This window comes from Caenorhabditis remanei, chromosome II (assembly GCF_010183535.1).
Source record: "Caenorhabditis remanei strain PX506 chromosome II, whole genome shotgun sequence".
Classification (NCBI taxonomy): domain Eukaryota; kingdom Metazoa; phylum Nematoda; class Chromadorea; order Rhabditida; family Rhabditidae; genus Caenorhabditis; species Caenorhabditis remanei.
In genome coordinates, this window is record NC_071329.1 from 9,154,047 (window position 1) to 9,176,364 (window position 22,318).

The 22,318-nt window shown below is 35.6% G+C and overlaps 7 protein-coding genes across 7 annotated transcripts; 3 read left to right on the forward strand and 4 right to left on the reverse strand.

The window, feature by feature from the left end:
• Positions 1-3,180: 3,180 nt before the first annotated feature.
• Positions 3,181-3,727, forward strand: GCK72_005527 (uncharacterized protein; the record flags this gene model as incomplete). Its single annotated transcript, XM_003117044.2, has 4 exons — positions 3,181-3,322; positions 3,394-3,510; positions 3,556-3,645; positions 3,696-3,727. 4 exons carry the CDS (start codon positions 3,181-3,183, stop codon positions 3,725-3,727), a joined length of 381 nt encoding a protein of 126 aa, XP_003117092.2.
• Positions 3,728-5,056: 1,329 nt separating this feature from the next.
• Positions 5,057-6,603, forward strand: GCK72_005528 (uncharacterized protein; the record flags this gene model as incomplete). The annotated part of the gene is made up of 6 exons (XM_003116967.2): positions 5,057-5,096; positions 5,145-5,278; positions 5,347-5,460; positions 5,600-5,799; positions 5,849-6,051; positions 6,095-6,603. 6 exons carry the CDS (start codon positions 5,057-5,059, stop codon positions 6,601-6,603), a joined length of 1,200 nt encoding a protein of 399 aa, XP_003117015.2.
• Positions 6,604-10,316: 3,713 nt separating this feature from the next.
• GCK72_005529 (uncharacterized protein) lies at positions 10,317-11,315 on the reverse strand (the record flags this gene model as incomplete). The annotated part of the gene is made up of 5 exons (XM_003117207.1): positions 10,317-10,544; positions 10,591-10,799; positions 10,846-11,014; positions 11,064-11,220; positions 11,269-11,315. 5 exons carry the CDS (start codon positions 11,313-11,315, stop codon positions 10,317-10,319), a joined length of 810 nt encoding a protein of 269 aa, XP_003117255.1.
• Positions 11,316-11,876: 561 nt separating this feature from the next.
• On the forward strand, positions 11,877-13,564 carry GCK72_005530 (uncharacterized protein; the record flags this gene model as incomplete). Its single annotated transcript, XM_053725225.1, has 9 exons — positions 11,877-11,916; positions 12,045-12,184; positions 12,230-12,450; positions 12,497-12,595; positions 12,641-12,840; positions 12,905-13,114; positions 13,167-13,279; positions 13,329-13,430; positions 13,475-13,564. The coding sequence occupies 9 exons, from the start codon at positions 11,877-11,879 to the stop codon at positions 13,562-13,564; spliced, it is 1,215 nt and encodes a 404-aa protein (XP_053589419.1).
• A 249-nt stretch (positions 13,565-13,813) lies between these two features.
• Positions 13,814-15,405, reverse strand: GCK72_005531 (uncharacterized protein; the record flags this gene model as incomplete). The annotated part of the gene is made up of 5 exons (XM_053725226.1): positions 13,814-13,975; positions 14,399-14,520; positions 14,567-14,648; positions 14,695-14,808; positions 15,391-15,405. 5 exons carry the CDS (start codon positions 15,403-15,405, stop codon positions 13,814-13,816), a joined length of 495 nt encoding a protein of 164 aa, XP_053589420.1.
• Positions 15,406-15,425: 20 nt separating this feature from the next.
• Positions 15,426-16,910, reverse strand: GCK72_005532 (uncharacterized protein; the record flags this gene model as incomplete). The annotated part of the gene is made up of 7 exons (XM_053725227.1): positions 15,426-15,567; positions 15,619-15,685; positions 15,737-15,837; positions 15,880-16,010; positions 16,274-16,503; positions 16,621-16,777; positions 16,824-16,910. The coding sequence occupies 7 exons, from the start codon at positions 16,908-16,910 to the stop codon at positions 15,426-15,428; spliced, it is 915 nt and encodes a 304-aa protein (XP_053589421.1).
• Positions 16,911-20,663: 3,753 nt separating this feature from the next.
• GCK72_005533 (uncharacterized protein) lies at positions 20,664-22,094 on the reverse strand (the record flags this gene model as incomplete). Its single annotated transcript, XM_053725228.1, has 6 exons — positions 20,664-20,750; positions 20,853-21,182; positions 21,227-21,415; positions 21,464-21,568; positions 21,615-21,845; positions 21,900-22,094. 6 exons carry the CDS (start codon positions 22,092-22,094, stop codon positions 20,664-20,666), a joined length of 1,137 nt encoding a protein of 378 aa, XP_053589422.1.
• Between the last annotated feature and the right edge of the window lie 224 nt (positions 22,095-22,318).

Below are 22,318 nucleotides of genomic sequence, written 5' to 3' on the forward strand. Positions count from 1 at the left end.
TTGCGACAATATAATAGAAAAAAAAAAACATCCGTTTCAGTTGTGTATTGAATGGAATTTTCAATGTAAACATAAAGATAAGACAGAATTTTGAACACGAAAAAATCGTTGTTTTTAAATTTATTTTTCAAAGTTGAAAACCAAGTTGCTAACAGTCGTTTTCAATTTTGATTCTTTGTTTGATGTTCTTTTTGGATTTTTTTAGATTCTCGCTTTTTAACCATAATGATAAATAATGTTTCTAGGAAAGTGATAAAACATTCTTAAATTCTTATAAATTCTCTAGTGGTGTCAATCTAAACTTCTATTCAGAAACCGTTTTCTGTTCTCAAATTAATAGTGGACATGAGTGAATCTTATCAGAAAAAGAAGCTCACATGGTTGTCAGATGAAATCATTTAGAAAGGATTAAAGGCAATTCAACTACCCCAGAAAATAATCAGTTTCTTTCCGTCCTGTCCTAATGATATTCTGATCTTATATTTCTTCGAGAAAATCAAGCTCCAATTAAAACGTCGCAAGTAATTTTGGCCCAAGTTGCCCTTAAATTGGGCCATGTGGCCCTCACAATCGGCATGGTGGCCCAAATTTTGATTTAAACTGGAAAATATCAAAAACTACCGGTTTCGGTGCACAAATTCGTTATCACTACTGCAATTGATTTATCGTTTCCGGAAGGAAACGACTTTGTTTGATCTTGTCAACTGCTATACAAAATGATAAGAAAGTTTTAACGTTATGAAATAATCATGAAACCCAAATGCGAAATAAAAACCAAATAACGAATGTGTTTTAAGGATGTCTGACATTACTTCAAAATAGAAATACAGTACTGGTCATAAAGAATGCGGCATTTGCAGTTTTTAGTTGAAAATGGTCAACTTTGTGACTGTGACACGGACTCCCTGATAGTCTCACAATATTAATTGTTTAGGGATTGTATAGATCACAAGTGGAGTTTTATTTTTATAGTTGACAACTTTTTTGTAGGGACACATACTAAGAAGTTATCAATCGTCAAAGAAATCTCTCGCAATTTTTGCCGTTTGTCAGTGCTAAAAGAGCGATTTTTGAGCTTTTTACAAAGACTGCCTGTAACTTCTTACATGGAATGTATTTTGACTGCCCCCCCCTAAAGTACCGATTTTTTTAGCTCATTCGATGAGTTTTCCCGAGAGAAAATGACTTATAATGGGTTTTCCTGTGACGTGACCTCGTTTTTGAGAAATTGAGATTTTTCAAAAAACGCAATTTTTTCGAAAAATTTTTTTCATTAATTTTTTTCATTATTTTACCGGATTGTTCAGAAAATAAGCTTTGCACATAATTGTAGCAAATTTTATGTAGTTTTTGACAAAAATATGACACTCAAGAAAAAATAATTTTTTGAACCTGAAAAAGGTAAAAATGTGACACCCTCCAAAAAAAAATTTTTTTTTTCGAGGTCCGCAGAGGTGACATACATATGGTAAGAAAGCACAACTTATGTGGATCATTTTTTCATATAGCACTATAGTCGCTTCCAGTTGAAAATTGAGGAAAAAATTGCTCTGAAAATTTTCATTTTTCGAAAAAATGTGACATGTCGGAAATAAGTTCGAATTTCTAATATTGTCCAGGCTCCTAATCAAATTCAATAAAAATAACAATTTTCAGATTATGTTCCACCATTTTCAAACAATGATTCACATCCCTGTTAACTTCTCTTGTCATAACACTCGTTCAAAGATTGCAAGTATTCTCATGTGGTGGAAATTCAATTGCTCATAACTCCTCTAAAACTGAAGCAAACTTGTTCAAAAGCTCAGAACAACCCAAAAATGACTATTGCTTCTCAAAAATCATATTTGGGATGTTTTTAGAAAATATTTTTTTTCGATTTTTGATAAGGGGGGACCACATGAAACTTTTCCAGAAACTTGAAAAAATTTTTTTTTCGAAAACAACTCAAAACAAGTTTATAAACAAGAATAGATGCTAAGAACCGTTAATTGTAGTTGTTTTCGAAAAAAAAAATTTTCGTTTTCTGGAAAAATTTCATGTGGTCCCCCCTTATCAAAAATCGAAAAAAATAATTTTTGGAAAAACAGCCCAATTACGATTTTTGAAAAGCAATAGTCATTTTTGGGTTGTTCTGAGCTTTTGAACAAGTTTGCTTCAGTTTTAGAGGAGTTATGAGCAATTGAATTTCCACCACATGAGAATACTTGCAATCTTTGAACGAGTGTTATGACAAGAGAAGTTAACAGGGATGTGAATCATTGTTTGAAAATGGTGGAACATAATCTGAAAATTGTTATTTTTATTGAATTTGATTAGGAGCTTGGACAATATTAGAAATTCGAACTTATTTCCGACATGTCACATTTTTTCGAAAAATGAAAATTTTCAGAGCAATTTTTTCCTCAATTTTCAACTGGAAGCGACTATAGTGCTATATGAAAAAATGATCCACATAAGTTGTGCTTTCTTACCATATGTATGTCACCTCTGCGGACCTCGAAAAAAAAAATTTTTTTTTGGAGGGTGTCACATTTTTACCTTTTTCAGGTTCAAAAAATTATTTTTTCTTGAGTGTCATATTTTTGTCAAAAACTACATAAAATTTGCTACAATTATGTGCAAAGCTTATTTTCTGAACAATCCGGTAAAATAATGAAAAAAATTAATGAAAAAAATTTTTCGAAAAAATTGCGTTTTTTGAAAAATCTCAATTTCTCAAAAACGAGGTCACGTCACAGGAAAACCCATTATAAGTCATTTTCTCTCGGGAAAACTCATCGAATGAGCTAAAAAAATTGGTACTTTAGGGGGGGCAGTCAAAATACATTCCATGTTAGGATGTGCGCGTACAAAAAAGTTGTCAACTACAAAAATAAAGCTCTAATTGTGATCTATTCACTCCATAGACAATCAATATTGTGTAGCTATCAGGAAGTCCGTGTCACTGTCACAAAGTTAACCATTTTCAACTGAAAACTGCAAGTGTCGCATTCTTTATGGCCAGAAGCCTGATGGTTCTAATTAGGAACTATTTTATATTTTCCAAAGCATTTATTCTCAAAAAAGATAGATGTTTTCACTCGGTTCATATACATAATTTATAAATCTTCTTTGAAATAATACTAAAAACCCAATAGTCATCACTTCTATGTTACAGGTAGAATGTTCTCTCAAACGATGATGGATTCCGATTCGATTCCGGAGCTCTATCATATTCTTTTGAAAAATCGTCATCTTTTTGTTCCTGCATTCGTGTTATTTGCAATAGAAATCGGATTGTCAAGTTATCAAAATCAGTATCAGCAACTTTTAACAATTGGTGAGTGTTTTTTTTCAATGCAAAAACAAATTTGGTATTATTTATGCATCAAATTCAGAAGAACCTTCCAGAATACTCCACACTTCTTCTAATTCTCATGATATTCTCTATCCCTTTATCAGTTATCAATCCACCAATATGGTTCACATTATACATGACAACATTCATTCATATGCTTCATTTCAAAGGTAAGTTCAGTAGAGTAGTTCAACACTTTTATGTTTATTTTTCAGAACACTATCTATTCTCAATAATTGCAACAGTTATAATGTTTGTTTCGATTTTCTACCACGAAATGAGATCAATTTCGAAAAAGAAAACAGGTTCGAAATCTGAAAATCTAAGAATCACAATCAAATTGAAAACATCTTAGATCTTCTTCTCAATTCAACTACTGGCGTTTAAATTTATTACATTCTGGGGCGATGCAATCTGCTTTACCATAGGTTCGGTGTATTCTCCTTTTTTGCTCTGAAATAATAACTTTATTTTATAAAACTGTTTACTTTTGAATTACTTTACATACTCTTATCACCGTTTCATTGAAAGAAAAAGAATTAATCCATGTGATGTTGTTTAAAATTCATAGTACTCTAAGAAGTTGAACCGAAACCACAGACAAAAGAACTGTCGGATTGAGTCGAATCGAGAAGCAGAAGAAGGATGAACCGTTTAGGGGAGAAAATAGTTCAAGCAGATGTCTTTCGTTTCTTCTTGACATTAAATCACTTCAATACAAGCCAAGAAATATACTCTGTTGAAAATAAGAACATCTGGCTCTTTTTCAGAATTAATTGATGGAATGTCTTGCCGATCCAAAAAACTTAATTCCCAGAAAGTTCGAACCTCTGGAATCATCCACCCTATAACCAATTGTACTCGTTTCGACAGCAAGCACAGTTCTCTTCGTTTAAATGATTCCATACTTGCAACGGGCCGGGACGATTTGAGAATTTTCACCGGCCCGGCCCGGATCACAGTACAAAAATTAGAATTTTTGAATTTTTTTTGAAAATTTTTGAAAATTTTTTGCAAAAAGTCGAGTTTTTGACTATTTTTTCATATTTCCATAAAATACAAGTTTACATAGGACTTTTGACTATTTTTGATGAAAATTTTTTTTTTAATCGTGCCCAATTTTTGGCTCCGGGCCGACCGGGCCGGGTCGGGCCGGCAACTTTTTCTACCGGCCCGGCCCGGCCTATGCTTTGCAAGTCTGAATGATTCAACGATGTCCAATAGAAAGAGCTTTTGAGGGATAGTTATTTGAGGAGCCTTCTTGTACTCAATTTCGAAATCTGTTTCGAAATAGAATCTATCAAGTAAAAACCGTAAATGTCGAGAACCTGTAATCAGTAATGTTTACATCTCTCATGAGTTCAAATTGACCCTGGGGCCAGAAACGTGCGGAAGAGAAGATAAGAGAACATAATTGGAAAAGTTTTGAGTGGAATTCGAAGTAATTCTAAGCAGGAAAGGCAATTATTGGGTGTGGCAGGAACTGAATTCGGCTGGAAGATAACAAAATCTGAGAGAGATGAGAGGAATTTTAAGAACTTCGCTGCGGTAAACATCCGTAGTAATTAGAGAATCAAAGTAAACACAGACTAGAGTTTCATCTTCTTTCCCGATTATCAGTGAATATTTTTATGGCAAAGTGACAGATCGCGTATAAAAGGGATGGTGATAACTGATGGAGCATCTTCTTTTCTTTCATCGGAATTGTAGTTGATCATGAAGTTGTTCAGTCTATTAGTTTTACTTGGAGTATATGGTAAGTCATGTTGAGAGAATACTTTCTTCATTTGAATTTATTCTTCAGGATGTTTCTCTCAGTACACAGACAGTCCTGCATATTATGACCGAAGATGTGGAGAGGATCTTGGAAACCTGTGGCTTGAAGTGGTCGCAGTTGTTGATAATTCGAAAGGAATGACTAACGGAGGACTAATTAGTGTAGGTTTTTAACTCTTGGAACGATTCTCTCCGTTACGACACTCAATATTCACACAAATCCATTTCAGATTGCTGCAAATATTGCCAGTGTCTTCAGTAACAACACTCGAATCGGAACTAATCCAAATGAACCGAGGACCACAAGACTCGGATTGGTCACTTACAATGCCGTAGCAAATACTGTAAGTTTATGCCCAGAACACAGTTTCGTCAGATGTTAGAACTCTTGAATTTCGTTTCTTTTCGTTATCAGCTGCGGAAGAAACCAAGAAAGAAAATGTGTGCAACTCTCTTCCATTCGATTGTTTATTACTTTTGCAGGTCGCCGATCTTGACCAATTCCAATCACTCGATGACGTCTATGATGGAATTTTCGGTGGATTGGCTCAAGTGAGCTCTTCCGATGAATCATATCTTGCTCATGGACTTGCTCAAGCTGAAATTATTCTGGAAGCCGGACAAACAGCCGTCAATCGTTCTCATTACGAAAGAGTTGTCATTGTTTACGCATCCACTTACAAGTATGTCTATCTCTCACTTTCTACGATCATTCGAATCATTTTCTTTCAGAGGATCCGGATCTCTGGACCCAATTCCAGTTGCTGATCGTCTTAAGACTGCTGGTGTAACCATTATCACAGTTGCTTACGATCAAGATGGAGATGGTGCTCTTCTTCATGATCTCCAAAAGATTTCAACCCCTCCATACAATTTCGCAAATACTGACCAAGCTGGAAATACAATTGGAGAAATTCAAGGAGCTCTCTTGCAAGGTATTAGTGTCTCTCATTCATTACTTTATAATAAACATTTCAGTGAATTGCTTTTGCCCGAATGGCTGGACCCAATATCGTGCTTCATTCACTGATGTTTATTCGTATCGTTACGGAGTCTGCATCCAACCAACCAACTTGAATGCCGTCTGGCGTGCAGCTCAGTCTGCGTGCCGTTTCAAGTGGAAGAATGGATATTTGGCCACTGAATTCGATGCAAACAAACATGACTTCATACTGGAAGCAATCAGAAATGAAACTGGATTCATTCAACCATTCAGTTATCACATTGGACTCAACTATGTCAAAGGAGTTTGGGTATGGGATCAACCAGTCGGATGGCCACAGCCACAGCTTCAAACTTATTATGCATGGAATCCAGGATACCCAATAACTTCATCTACTCTCACTGGTGTTTTGAATCAACAAAGAAGTTCCGACGTTGCAACTGGATGGCAAAACATAAGTCCATTGTCTACTGGAGCTAATTACATTTGTGAAACTGCCTCTTGCGACACTGAGAATTATTGCTCTTCTGTTAAATCTGATTAAGTTTTAAAAAATGAATTTCTCGAAGATGTATTCTTTTATTGTCTTGTATTATAATAAGCAATAACAACTGTTTGGTGTCACTCTGAAATTTTGAAGCACATGACAATTTGAATATAAATATGTAAAATTCTTTCAAAAACTGTTCTGAATGATCCGTCGGTTCAGCTGAAGCTGTCGAAAATTCACAGCTTGACGTTCTGAATTCGAGAATTGCGAAATTCGCATTTTCTTTGAACTTCTCTCTTAAAACGCGATGATGTCACAGCGACCAGAGGAAAGAAACATCTCTAAACTTCGCTTGTTTTTTTTAAACTTTGGTCTCATTTTAAAGCAGAAGAATTCGACTGTTTTATACGGTAATATGGAAAACGTACAACGAATTACTACTTTTCTGCGTGGAAACTCCAACATCAGTTCAGGACTTCTAACTCTAGGGTAGAAATTTGGTTTTGTCAGTCAAAAACACTTCGATTGCGAAAGATCTTGAATTTTAATTCTTTAAACAAAACTGTATACAACAGAGACCGAAATGATTTAACCTACTTTTTGGATGGATTTTCAGTGTACTTGAAGTTGATCAACAAAATCAAGTACATTGAAAAAATATTTCATTTTGCGAAAAACATACGTGAAAAAGTCACCTAAATTAAATGTGGAACCTATAGCGAATCTTACTCTTCTTGAACTCCTAAAAGAATTTCCCAAACGACGAACTGGAGTAATTCCAATTTTAGAAGAATATAGTATTGAAAAGTGCAACTATGCATATTTATCATCCAATTATGCTGAAAACACAACTGCATACGAACAAACATTCATTTTTCAAACTGGCTTGTCCCTTTAAAAAAAACTGATTTGCATTTGAAAAAAAGATTCCAGAAAAATAGGAACCATTCCACTGGTTCGACTTCAAAAGCCTTACCTATGAAGCCTGGTCTCTCAACCGTCACCTCCATCCCAACCGTCACCTCCATCCACCAAGAACTAGATTATCCATAACAATAAACTCGTTCCCAAAATAGTAGAATGATTCGAAAAAACGGATTTTTAGCGATGAATTGAAAAAAAAACTAGAGCTGCTTGAACTTTTTCGTTTTTTGTTTTGTTTTTTAGTTTGTCACCGTCCCGAATATCGGGAGGTGGACTTACCAAAGTTTAAGTTATTGAAATCCAGAGTTTGAAAAAAACTGCACTTTCAAATAACAGTTGCCTAATATTTTTAATCAGAATCTCAACTAGCAACTTACTGGGAAAATACTTGCAAAACTACAGTTCTCCCTGTAAATAAATTTTCGTCATACGGTTCTGGTTACAGTCGTGGTCATATTAGTATCTCAAGTTGAACGAAAAAAATATTGTTTTGATCAGACTTGTCAAAAATCGGGCCGGCCCAAATTCAAAAATGGGTACTCATTTTTTAACAAAATGTTCTGAAATTTTTCAGTAATTCAGAGTAAAAGTGTTTAAATTATTATACATATTCACCTTTTGATTGAATTTTAAATTTTTACTTGAAAACTATACTTTTTCAAACAAAAACATTCCAAAAAAGTTCAAAATTTAAATATTTTTTCAAAACATGTTTTAAAACGAGCCGAGCGGGCCGGGCCGGTCCGGGCCGGGCTACGAGCCGAGAATATTTTTGATTTCGGCCCGGCCCGGCCAGTGACAAATCTGGTTTTAATAACATGTCCAAAAGACTCACCTGAGAAAAGGGTATGCACTTGTCAGTACAGAAAGCGGCTTTAAGCAATCCGCTGTGATCACACTCCAAGAGATCATCTGTGTACGATAACTGCTCAACGAGAAATAAAGCTAGTTTGTAACTCAATTAGTGCAGCAAACAATCATATGTCACTATTCCTGAACATCCTCTCTTATCAATTAAAACAAAATGAACCAACTGATTCGCTGGCTCTTCCCCTTATGGGAAGTAGATGCTTTCTCTTTCTCTGAAAACTCAACTATCTACACAATACATCTTCAATTTAATACGATTGATGAGTTGGAATCGTTAATGAATACGGTATATAATGATTGCTGATTAGAAATACCGACAGTATTCATTTCATTTGAGAAGTGATGAAGAGCCTTGCTATTTCTCTTCTTCTCCTCGTCGGAGTTTCGGGTTTGATTTGTTATTTCAATGAATCCTATATAAATGAATGTCTTCAGATGCTCTTTTCCTTCCAATCCACAAACTGGATGACGTGGAAACAACTACAACTACAGTCCCCACAGGCTACGCGGATCGTCAATGTGATAGCGATTTAGAGAATTTGTGGTTGGATGTTGTTGTCGTTGTTGACAATTCTCATGGAATGACCAGCCAGGGACTCACTCAAGTAGCTCCTTATTGTTTTGTTCATTATCTCATTATTTTATTTCAAGGTCGATGGAAATATTGCAACCGTTTTCGGTTATGACACTCGAATCGGAGTTCGGGATTATGAACCGAAAACTACCAGAGTTGGGCTTGTTAGTTACAATGCCGATGCGAAAATTGTATGATTTAAAATGTTAGATTTCAATCAAAAAACCAATTGCAGCTTGCTGGTCTTGATACTTACCAATCTTATGATGATCTTGTGAACGGTGTATTCGATTCATTGAATTCCGTCAGTGCTACAGATGAATCATATCTTGCAAAGGGATTGAGTGCCGCTGAAAAAGTTTTTGAAGAAGGAAAATCCACTGCAAATCGTACTCAATATAAAAAAGTAGTGATTGTCTATGCATCAAGTTACAAGGGAACCGGAGAGTTGAATCCGGTTCCAGTTGCTGATCGCATGAAAACTGCTGGCGTTAAGATTATCACTGTTGCCTTCAGTCAGAACAATGACGATGGTCTTCTTAAGGATCTTAGTGAAATTGCATCTCTTGACTTCGATTTTGCAAACACCGATAAAGGAGTTGTTGAAGAAATTCAAGGAGCTATGTTGCGAAGTAAGTTACAATTAACAAATCATTTTTTAATAACTTATTAAGTATCTGGAAAAGACACTGGTTCTACATTATGTCAATAATGTTTAATCTGCATTTCAGGCAACTGTTTCTGTCCAAACGGCTGGACACAATACCGCGAGTCTTATCCTGTCGTCGACTCGTATCCTTATGGAGTTTGCATCTCAGCTACAGTAATCGCCGCCAGTTGGAAAACAGCACAACTCAGTTGCAGAAATCAGTGGAATCACGCCTACTTGGTCAATGAATATAACATCAATAAACACAATTATATCATTGGTGAGTTGGCTGATTGTAAAAGAGTGTAGGGACAATTGTTTTCAGAGTTTCTCCAAAACAACACTGCATTCAGCCAACCTTACACATACCACATCGGATTATCCTATTCAAGTGGAACTTGGAAATGGGATCAACCATTTGGAATATCACAGCTACCAATTCAAGAATGGAGTTATTGGAGCCCTGGATTCCCGAAAACTGATTCAACACTGACTGGTGTCACGAATGTCGAAGGCCAGCAAAATGGGTGGGAGAACGTAAATCAACAAAGATCCCCTCAGATGTATATTTGTGAAGTGGCTTCGTGTGACACCAAAAACTTCTGTGCTCAAATTGATTCAGTCTTTTAGAAAAATGAAAGCAATAAAATCATTATCATTCATATCAAAATTCCTTATTCGAAAAGACATCCAAAGATATTTGAAGAATAATAACGCGCTTTCAGAAACCTTCATTCGGGAGTCAGAAATCTACTTTTTCAAGTCTTTAACAGTTCGATCTACACTTTTACTTTTGCCTTGACTTTTACTTTTAGTGCTCCTGTTCTTCTCTTGCTGTCCTTTTTTAAATTCCTCTTTGATCACATCACATCTCATTAGAATCGTATCTTGAATCAATGATAGTCCATGTTGGAAGTGACTACAATGAAATGAACCACTATTTTTCACAAAACGTTGAAGATTCGACAATTGGAGAAGCTGAAATCGTCAAAGAAAATAAATGAATTGTGTCGTTGTATCCAACCTTCATGTCTAACTTTACGACAGTATCTGACAATTTTCCACACTGTGCTCTGAGATCTCTCAAAATCATCGCTCTTTCTACTTTTTTTCTTCTTCGATTACAAATTCTTAATAGTTTTTCGACAGAATAGTTCACTTTTTTAATGTCTTCCAAATGGTTTCGTGATGTTACGAAGACACTTGAATCGTGTTCCACGTAGAAGAAGTCATCTGAATATGTCTTATTCTCTTCTTTTCAATCCGTGAATTCTCTTACAGAAGTGCTCTTCTTCGATGCAACCCAGCTTTTCGTGTATACTACCCAACATTGTAGCTTCTGTCTGATTACTTTTAAGAAATTTAGTTTCTCTCAAATACGCTGCCATATATCTCCAGCCACTATTCTGAATTTCAGTTTTCGGATCCTTATGATAACTCATTCCTGACTGTGATTTTCAACTCTTTTTTATGAAGTTTATAACTTATTGAACTTACAAGAAAAAATTTCTCGAAACCGTCAGTAACTACACCCATCAAACACATATAGTTGATGGCTGAATTAACCTCATCTCGAAAAGAATCAAGTAGTTTAAATTGATCTTTAGTGAGTGTTATTCCAGCGAAATTTGTATCTTCCAGTTCCGAACTGTCTCTGAAAAATTGTTATTTGTGATTGAAGTTCAATTGACTCTGAACATACTTTTCGACTGAAGTTTGAGTCGTTTCTTCTTTTGTTTTCGACGTCATTTTATAAACTGATTTCTCTTTTGATTTTTCTTCTTGATAGAAACTGAAATGATCTTGGGAAAGTTCACGTGAACACACTCCAGTAGCTGATTTTTACGAGCTTTCTCTATGAAGCCATAATTTCAAAAACAAGAATTTCAACCTGATTCCTGAAGATTTTCTTTTTTTTAAAGTTATTTGCAATGTTTTTATGTCAAGTGTGACAGTATATGTAGTGAAGTTGGAGCTTTGAACTTCGGTCGCTACTACCCTTTTGATATTTTTCTCATGTAAAAGTTAACTATTCTGAAAACATTTTTGCAAACATTAAAGCAAAAAATTCAAAAAATGTATAAAGTTTGCACCTATTCAGTCTCTTATGAACATTACGCTTTGTCATCCAATCGAGTGACGAAAAAACAGTTTCTCTATCGGTCATTTGGCATTTCCTATCAGTTTTTGGTCAGATGATGATAAAAGAGAGAGCATCATTCAATGATGACTTTAGAAACAATCTACAGACGAATCGGAAAGTGAGTTGGGTATATAAAATAGTGGAAAATTTTGGAGACTTTGTTTGCAATGCGTACAGTTTTCATAGGAATAGTTACCTTGATTCTGGGTGAGTTTCTAGATTTGGTCTTGCTGATTTCGAGTTTCAAAAGCCAGCTTTCACAGAAACTATTGCTGTCTCAGTGGCATTAGTTCTCATCGCAATTTATGTTTATGTCTCATTTTTCATATATTCAGGAGTCTTCGGCTCTCCAATCCCTCAAAATTCCGACGTTTATGCTGATCCACTATGCCCTGGAAATATAAAGAACTTATGGTTAGATGTCGTTGTAGTTGTAGATAAATCTCAATTGATGACAAATTCTCAATTATGGCAGGTTTGTTTTAATTGCAATGGTTTATAACAAATTCTAAGTTTTCAGGTTCGAAACACTATCTCTCAAGTATTCGGTGCTGTTTCAAACATCGGCCCAACCAAATGGCCCGCTGATCCACGTAGTACTTGTGTTGGAGTGGTGACTTATGATAACAGTTCGACGGTGAATGCAGAAGTAGACGCATCGAAATCGTTCTCTGATTTATATAACGTCATTCAAAGTTCATTAGTGGCTGTAGACACTACGAATACATCTTATTTGAGCAGGTATTTATATTTAGAAGAAATCATTTATTAGTAAATTTAATTTCAGTGGTTTATTGGCCGCTGAGAAAGCATTCAAGGACTCCAGACAACGGACTTATCGCTACAAATTCCAGCAGGTCGTCATTGCATTTGCTGCTGATTACCAGTATGTCTCAATTATCATTATTTGCTAGATATTTATCACTTTCAGAGGATCTGGAACAATTAAAGATGCGAAACCAGTTGCAAACCGTCTGAAGAACAATGGAGTATCTATTATAACTGTCTCATGTACAAATGATCCAAATGCATCGAATGAAATTCAATCACTTGCCAGCCCAGGATTCAACTTTATTGATGAAATGAACACGGCCAAGTTGGTGAAACAGTTGACAAATGCACTTCTGAGCGGTGAGTTTCCGGTTTCAGATAAGAATTTTGATGAGTTCCTTCTCTTTATCTCAATTAATTTCAGTCAATTGCTTCTGTCCATCTGATTACACTCAATATAGAGCTGACTACCATGACCCTACATCAACTCAATACGGTATCTGCATAAAAGGGTACATTGAAACCGGAAGTATCCTTGATCCATATCAACATGCAATTGATTGGTGTGAGTATGAAGCGACAAACGGAATTCTGGTCAATGAATTCTCTAAACAAAAGCATGATTTCATCACGTGTAAGTTCCTTCAATTCAATTTCATCAATACTCATTTAAATTTTAATTTCAGATTATATGAATGACGCTTTTGGAGTGAACAAGCCTCAAGAATATTACATTGGATTAAGATATCTGAAAAATCAGTGGGTGTGGGAACAACCAACTGGACAAGAGAGAATTCCGGTAGATTTGACTATAATTGAGTTTTCTGTATTTATTAATTCATTTTCAGTTGGATCCAAATGGTTGGACAAACTGGGCTCCAGGATATCCACAAGCGAATTCAACGGGTCAAGTCATTGCCGATCAACCATGGACAAAAGGATCCAGTGAAGTGAGTCAATATTTTTAAAACTTTAAAACTTCCCTATTTTTCAGTTCGTCTGGGCTCCTCCACAAACAGATGATTTTTATTTCGTGTGCCAAGCTGTAGCGAGTAGCACAGAAAATTTCACAGGCCAACTCTAACCTTTTTGAATTTTATTTTATTTTAATGTATATTTTCAACTTCACAAACGAATGTAAAATCAAAAGTGTAACAAGGCGAAAAGGCAAAGGTTCTCAGTACATTTTTTGGATTTTTTCAAAACTTTCATGAATAAGAGTATTACAAAATATATTTTTTACAAAAATTGGGAATCGGAAGGCCAGAAAAAAAGAGAAATCAAGGGTATCCATAACCAGAAGTTCAGTCAAAAAGAGGTCAAGAAGGGGGAATTATTCTCCAGACATCATCTCCATGAACTCGTCGAAATCAACAGTTCCGGAACCGTCAGCATCAATTTCGGCGATCATTTCGTCGAGTTCTTCCTCCGAAACATTGTCATCAAGAGCACGGAGAATGTCACGAAGATCAGAGACGTTGATGTATCCGTTTCCCTAAAAATAAGATGGTGAGGTTATTTGGATTCTTATTGAAATATACATGACTCTCTCAATTCTTATAAAAACTGAAAATAGCTACACAGTGCAACTTACTGTTGCAAAGTTCTAAAAATATTTCTCAGGATGTAAATTGTGACAGCGAATCACAAGTCAATGTACGAACGTACATTATGTCGATTTGAGAAAGATTTCGAGTTGTCACACTCAAAGACCAGAAATTCCAAAAAAAAATTTCTGACTTTTGAATACTATATAAATCAAAAAATCTCATATTTCCCAAATAAATCTTTACAGTAATCACGTGGGATCAGAATCAATAAACACTCTCTTTTTCTATTGACCTAATACTTTTTTCTTCTTTCTAATTCTAAGAAATGACATAGTAAACACAAAATGACACAAACGATGGTATCTGACCTCTTTATCGTAAAGACGGAAAGCCTCACGGAGCTCTTCTTCGAGCCCTTCGTCGTTCTCATTGTTGACAACGAAGTTGGCAACCATTGCAGCGAATTCTTCGAACTCAATCTCTCCGGAACCTTTAAATCATATCAATGAGCAAGTGATTGAATCAAAGAATCATACCGTCAGCATCGAACTCTTTGATGAGTTGCTTCAAATCACGCTCCTCGAAAGCTTGTCCCATGGTACGAAGGATTTGACCGACCTTGAAAAGAATCACTTAATTTAAAATCTCTAATTTGAATTGGTACCTGGGTAGCACGAATGTATCCTTTTCCTTCTTTGTCGAACATATTGAAATACTTTCTGAATTGCTCGATTTGGTCAGCGGAGAGCTGCTCCAAAGCGTCTGCGACAACATCTCCCTAGAATTCAAAAATAATGAATTTCCAGGAAAGAAACGGACTGAAAAACTAACCATGATTGCTGATCGACGAAGAAAAGTTTCGAGAACAGAAAGGGAGAAATGTGAAAAGAGAAAATCCACAAACTACTCAAGTGCTATCTCGGGAGGAGCTAAAGGAAAGCACACAATGCGTCGGCGGAGTTGGGAGAAGAAGACAAAATTGTTTGGATATTCATGAAATACAGTGTAAATTCGAAGAGACTCAGATATCCAATGGGTACTGTGTAGAAAGAGAAAGAGAGAGGAATACACCGGATAGTTGAGGAGAGAGAGGTAAACTGATAGAAATTGGGAGGAAAGATTTTGAAGTATTGAAGGTAAAGAGTTGAGCGGTAATAAGTTTTTTGAGTTTTTGAAGAAAAACGAGGGAAAGTGTTGCAGAGTACTACGAAACAGAGTTCAAATAGACTCAGAGTGTTTCCGTCTAGTTGATAAACGTGTTCCCAATTTCAGACAAGTCTAATGTTTAGTTTTTCATGCTCAGTCTTCAGTTATTATTAGCTTCTTTTTTCATTTTCGAGAAAAACGAAATTTTAGATACTCCTGCCTGTTGCATATGATCTTTAAAAAACCAATTTATTGCAGTCTCATCATATCAAATTGTTGAGAGATACTCCGTGGAAAGAATTGAGAAGCACTATTCGTCATGCTGTTGATTTGTGGCTCTTGGACACCTGCCCCACTTTGTTCATCACCATTTTCAGATTCTTCTTCTATTCTGAAATTCGAAAAAGTTTCAATTAAGTTGGTGAAAACCTCGATTCCCTACCGATGAAGTTGAAATTTCGAAGCAACATCTGATTCACCACAAAGACTCGCTTCGAAAATCTGAGAATCTGAAATTGAAATTGTAGTCTCAGATGTCATTTTATAACCAGAAAACGTACTTGCAGCAGATGAAATCACATCGAAATTGTTGAAATAAAGGCTATCACTGATTGAATTTGATGATGAATGAGGGGAATTCGGGTCAGAAACTCTTGAAAATCTGAAATAATAATTCAATTCTAGTAACGTGAAAAGTACTTACTCATAAACAGAAACAGGATCTTGATCTAGATCCTCTTCATTCTCTAAAACTTCTGGAATATCAATTTTGGTTGGCTTAGTTGCAGGCGATTCCGAAGGAAGAGACGGAGGGGAATACGTTGGAGCCGGAAGCTGAAACAAGGTGTTACATTCTCTTTCAACTAAAATATCATTCAGCAAAAGAACAAAATCAGATGCCACGTGAGGACAAAATCAGGTTGACAAAAGAACAAAATGAGTTATTTAAAGCTTGAATTGAAGTTTGAGAGGCAAAGCTTTTTTTAATCTTACCATCGGCGAGAAGCCTGAAGATGATGACTGAAAAGGAGGGATTAGATGAAATTCCAGTTATACTATTCAATAATAATTTGTTTGATTGGAGAATGCCAACAAACCTGAAATTCTGGAGTTGGCTGAGGAAGTGTCAGATTGTATGCAGAATATCCGAATCTTCCGGAAGGTTGCTCATAAACTGATAGGGAAGTTCTATCGATTGATAATAATTCATTCATTTCATCTTCATCGTCCTCCGGAATTGTTGCACAACTTTTTGTTGTTCCACATTCAAATGACGTTAGACGACTATCTGGAGTACCAGCTATATTCATTGTCATGGGAGAGCGGTCTGAAAGAAAACACACTTGAATAACAAAATATAAATTCTTAAATCTCTAACTGTCTTTTTTTTCTGCTGGGCCCCAATTTTTTCTCTCATTGTTTAATCAAAAATATAAAAACTCACATCTTGAAGCATTCAATGGTACTATCAACGTCTTTCCATGATTGGGTCTTCTTGGAGGTGGAGGAGAATCTGATGACGACGAAGAAAGTATTGGAGGTATTAATTGTATTCTAGAATCTGATCCTGAAGACGTTGATGGACTGGAACTTCCGTAGTTCTGAAATTTCTTAATTTAAAAGCATAAAACCATAGAAACAACTCACTTTATAAGAAGTACCAGACGCAATACTCGCAGCAGGAGTCGTCTGGAGTGGAGTGAGTACATCGAACTCTTCTAATCTTGCAAACATGGGTCCCGAATCGTGTTTCCGTAATGACCCGGATATTTTTTCGGCGGCTTTTTTGCGTTGCGCTCGCGTGCAACAAAACATGACAATGACCCGAATGCACTGAAAAATGATGAGTGTTTCTTGTTGTTGAAGAAGGACAAGAAAAAAGGAAAGAAAAAGAAGAAAAAAGAGAGAATAGAGAGAGATAATGAGTGAGGTGCCACCCACTATGATGTCGTGCCCGTGGAAGAGCACATAATTGGAAACTGATGCTCGAAAGACAAGCAAAAAAAGAGGGGAAGACATTTGGAAGATGCACTTTGAAACTAGACCAAAAGTGTGAGAAACTACTTTTTCAAAGAATTAGTTTCTTCTCGTTGGAAGTTGTAAAATAATCTTTTGTCTTCTCTTTTTTAACTCAAAACTTTCTAAAATTATTCATTCTTTTTTCGGTTTGTTGCAAAAAATTGAAACAAAGTTTCTTTTTGAAAAAAAGAAAGCATTGCATGTCAAATTTGTCAAACTCCAAATTTTCCAGTTTCTGTCAGATGTTCAAAAAATTGAGAAGATCCTCAACATCTTTGAGCATAAAAATTAATCTTTTGAGTTTTGGATTTTGATCACCAATAAGAATATGAAAATAGTTATCTCTGAGTAACTTGTTTTTTTCTTGCCTTCAAATTTCAAATAAAGATTCTTCTCAGTTTTGGTGAAATTCAGTAGAAAGAAAGTTTCCGCTCTACTACCTTTTTCTTGAAAAGTGTAATGATAACCCCAAAATATGTCTAGCATTTCTCTGAAGAATTGACAAGATGCATGTACTATTTTCAAAACTAAAGAGTAGTTATAAACGTGTTCTGACCTTCTTTTCATTTCAGAAAACAAGCCATACATCTTCGAAGATATCTTCAACACTTCCTTTGAGATCTAATATTTCATTGAAAACACTTTCCAAAAATCCGAAACAAGAACTAATAAGGGGGCGTCAATATGATAACTCTATGATTGTTTTGTTTCCGAGAGAATCCGCGAAAACCAGAAAAGCAGCCGAGCATCGAAAACAGACGGAGAAACAGCAGGAATGCTCCTCTCTTTTTTTTCCGGCTCCTTACAATAAGTCCCTCGAGAACGGCGGGCGCAAAAAATTGGGCAAAAAGGAGGGGGCTTTTGTCTTTTTTCTAGCTGTCCCATTCCATCACTTGACTGAAATGGACACAAGAAAAATGGAAACGGAGAATCGTTTATTCGATTTAATGATGTACTTTGGAAAAGGATGAAACATGGTTTGAATTCTTAAGAGACTTTTAGAAATTCGCCGATTTTTTTTCTCTGTTTTAAACTTCCTTATTTCTCTAGTGGAATCGAAAAGTGAATGTTTCAAACTTTTACAAAAGATTAAATAGTTGAAGACTCGAGATTTTAAGCTGCTATTTGAGAAGTTTCTTGAAGTTTTTGAATTCAAAGAAAGAGTCAATTCTTACCAGGAATATCAGCATAAATGTGGTGATCATTGCCAATGGAATAATTATACATAACTCGAACCCGTCCATCAAACTTTGAATCCATTCTAGAGTTTCCTTGATATGATACCTGCAAATATGGAATGATTCAAAGGAAATTGTTTATTTTTCAACTGTTTCTATATCAAAATTTCCAACTTACATTTTGTTGATCGATAATCATCAGAAGATCTCTTCTTATCTTCTTCAAAATTCTAAAACTACAAAAGCAAAAAGTAGCTGCGTGTAGTTATAGAGACCGAGAGCAAAACTATGTCATTGAAGTCATCTTCTAGAAAAACGCAACAATTCGATGCATTTCTTATTGCTCTTTTTCTTCTTCTTTGTCTTCTTTTCTTCTTCTGTCTTTTCTGCAAAAAACGACGAAAAGTTAGTAGTGACCCATCTTTTAATTTCAATCTAAAACCAAAAGAAACAATAGTAAAGTGAAAGTAATAGAACAGGATATATTGTGAATTCAGGACAAATGAAAGAGGTCTACTGCCCCCAAATGAGGGTGATGAATGTAAAAGAAGAAGGAGAAGGAGACAATCAAATCGTCCCAAATTCCATCTATTCTGTTCATTCTCTTTACAACTTTTCCCTTTTCTTTAAGAGATAGACGAACACCAATGAGCAACACAATGAAATTTAAATAAAAGAGCATCATTTAAGGTTCGAAATCTTACGGAAGAGATTCAGATAGAGAGAGAAAAAAGAAGAAGTTGGAGTGAAACAAAAACAAGAATAAGATGACGATGAAGAGTCACGCGTTTCGTCAATTTTCTATCTGTTTGAGACAAAAACTCTGATGTAGGTCTCAAGTTGGAAGTACTTTTGAAACAAGTTTATGAGAAGGAGATGGGTGAAATTCCCAAGAAAGATTCTGGGAAGGTGGAAACTCTAGACTAATACTGAGTTAGAATGTTTAAAAAAACGGAGGATTGTAAAGTTAATATTGATCACATTATTAGCTGGAAACATCTCAATCCGCTCACTATGGAAAAAATAAAAGAACCAGGAATCGGTAGATTGAGCAGTTTTACTTGAGAATAAACTAGATAATTCAAGTATAATTATCGAAAGTTTATTGGTTTCTTGGCCATAAAGTTAGAATTCTGAGAGTACTAAAAATTCTATTCGAATCATAAAACATGTTAATAAATTTCGATTCAAAATGAAAGCTAAAATTGCTTTGAAAAGTTGTAAATCGGTTTGAAATCACATCATTATTAGAACAGGTTCCCAACTGACTGTGAGCCTCCTTTGCCGTCTTATTTTCTCTTTTTCTCCACTCAAAAACGTTCGAAACAATACAACGGAAAAGAAGAAACAAGTGTTCAAAAAGAAAGAAAAAGGGACGAAACTCTTGAGAACCATTCTTCAAATGCACAATTTCTGATATAAATCCGCGATAAAATGAACGAAACTTCGTGTCTTTTACTCTCTTTCTTTTGTCTTCTTCCTCGTTTTCTTGTTACTTCAAGTAGTACGTCCGTCAACTTTTCCCTGGAGGAAACAACACAAATCGTGTGAAAACGAGGAATTTTGTGACTTTTTGAAAATCACAAATTGATCATTCATCAGTTTTTCGGGATTTGGAATCAAGAGAAATATTTTTCCGGGGACAAATCGATTTCGAGTTACAGTATTTATTTCCACGGAAACAGCATTCAAAACGGAGAATTTCTGAGAAAGTCCAAAAATGTTCAAATTTATTGTTAAAATTTTATTTTGGATACTCTAATTCGGTAAACCTTTCTTATGATGTCAGAATCATCTTTCAACTCCATTTCTCCAGTAATCCATTGATATTGCCATCACAAGAATAAATAACAAAAACTGAATGTATTCAATATTGAAGTTGTACTCGAACCATTATATTCTCTTGCTAAAAACTGAAAAAAAAATCCCCTAAATTTGTAAGAAGAGGCTAACCGAATTATATAAAAACGAGAGAAGAGGATGGGCGGTTTACATACATAATATGTATTCTCTCACCCTCTCTTTGGTCGTGTCCTAATTATTTGAGTTCGCTTGAATACTGAAAAACGACTGAAAACAACAACAACAACCAGAATGAAGTCGGTTCTCTTGATGGGGTGTAAAATCGGCCACTCTTCAGAGAACTGAAAGCCACCAAAAAGCGGACGAAACTTGATACGAAAATGCAGAAATCTCTTTGTTTTCACATTCTTTCTTGTCCTTTGTAAGGCTGGTAGTTCTGTTTGTTTTTGGTTATAAAAATTAATGAAGATATAATTTTTATTCAAAGTTAAACTTGAAAAAGATAGTTGAGATCTGATGAAACCGTATAGATAAATTGTAAGATGATGGTGGTGAGTTCGATTGTGGTTGGCTGCTGAAAAATGTTTTATTCTTTCAAAAGTTCAAAAACCACTCACAAGGAATGTCAGGTAGAACTTTCAGGGAGTAAAAACTCGGGTTTCATTTCTTCTCGAACTTCCGAAACTTTTCCAATAAATTTTTTCGCCGCAAATCGATATGTTACCAGTCTCCCAGTGTTCTTGGTGAGCATGGCTGCTGCAGGTGCCAGACCGGCAGGCGCTTTTACCACTTTCTTTCCATTTTTCAATGTATACACTGCGACGTTCAATGGAATCAGTGAAGGCGTTGGTACTGAGGACGATGGCTCCGAAGAACTGACGTCTTCATTGAAGTCGGGCTCTTCTAATTTTACTTTTTTCAATCCGGGAACATCTTCTTCATCAGGCACACTTAGTGAACCAGGAACAGTGTTGGGAGCTGTTTTTTGTAGAGATTCGTAGAAATCCTGAAGCAAAATAAAATATGTGGATGAATTGTCTTACTACTTACAGCAACACTTTGTTTCAAGCTGGTTGATGGTTTGGAAGGAGCCGGGCTTCTAGAATGAGCATTATACATTACATCCGTTTGCAGTGGAACTTTCGACAAATCCTGAGACATCCAACACCGCAGTAAATCTCGATAGCGAACTTCCGAAATTTTTCTCACTGGTTCTTCATCAAATATCTGTCGAATTGTCTGTAAATTGCGATTTTTGCTGTTTTCTTTTAACTTTTGTTGCACTACCATCAGTTTAATGAAGACAGCAAGTCCACCGAGAAACGCGTAGTCTGGAATGTCATCGAAATCTGCACACGAGTCACCTCCTATACATTCGTACATAGCTTTTTTCTGAAATGAACTGATTTAACGCCTGGAACTCGTCCAAAACATATACCAATGGGGAAACATGAACTTCGCAAAGGTTCAGCTTGCTGCACAACATAGCATGTTTCGCCTGTTTTATTGATATTTTGTCACTGATTACAGCCGTTGTCAAGAATATAGCAGCAACTTCATCATTGAGCGTGATAGTTTTGTGCTTAGTGGACTCAATCCCACATAAAATACACGGCCGAAAGCGATTATGAAGTAATTGATCATGTCCCAATTCGATATGCATACTATCCTGAAAACGGAAATCGTAATGATAGTGATTGAGAATAACACGTTCTGAACTTACTACTAGCTCTGGGGTCGGGATTTGAACCAATGGGTTCAGATGTCGGCAAAGTGATTTGAAACTATGATCATCTACAGTTTCCGACGACAGTTTATGATATTGAAGGAATTGAGTGATCAACAAAGTCGTTGTTCTATGATAACGAACATGTTCTGCAGTTACCGGCATTGTGCCACGCTGACCGACTCGGGGCATTTTATTGGTCTTGCTTAATCTGAAATATGATTTTTCCGATTACTCGAAGGATATTTATGAGAAAGAAGTAGTGAATGAATGGGAATCAATGGCATTAGCAATCCGAATCCTCGAATAATACTACTTTATTTTTATATGAATGACAATATATTGTTATTCTGAAATATTCATCATAGGTTACTTCTGAATCAGACATTTCTAAAAAACTATCTTTCCAATGACAG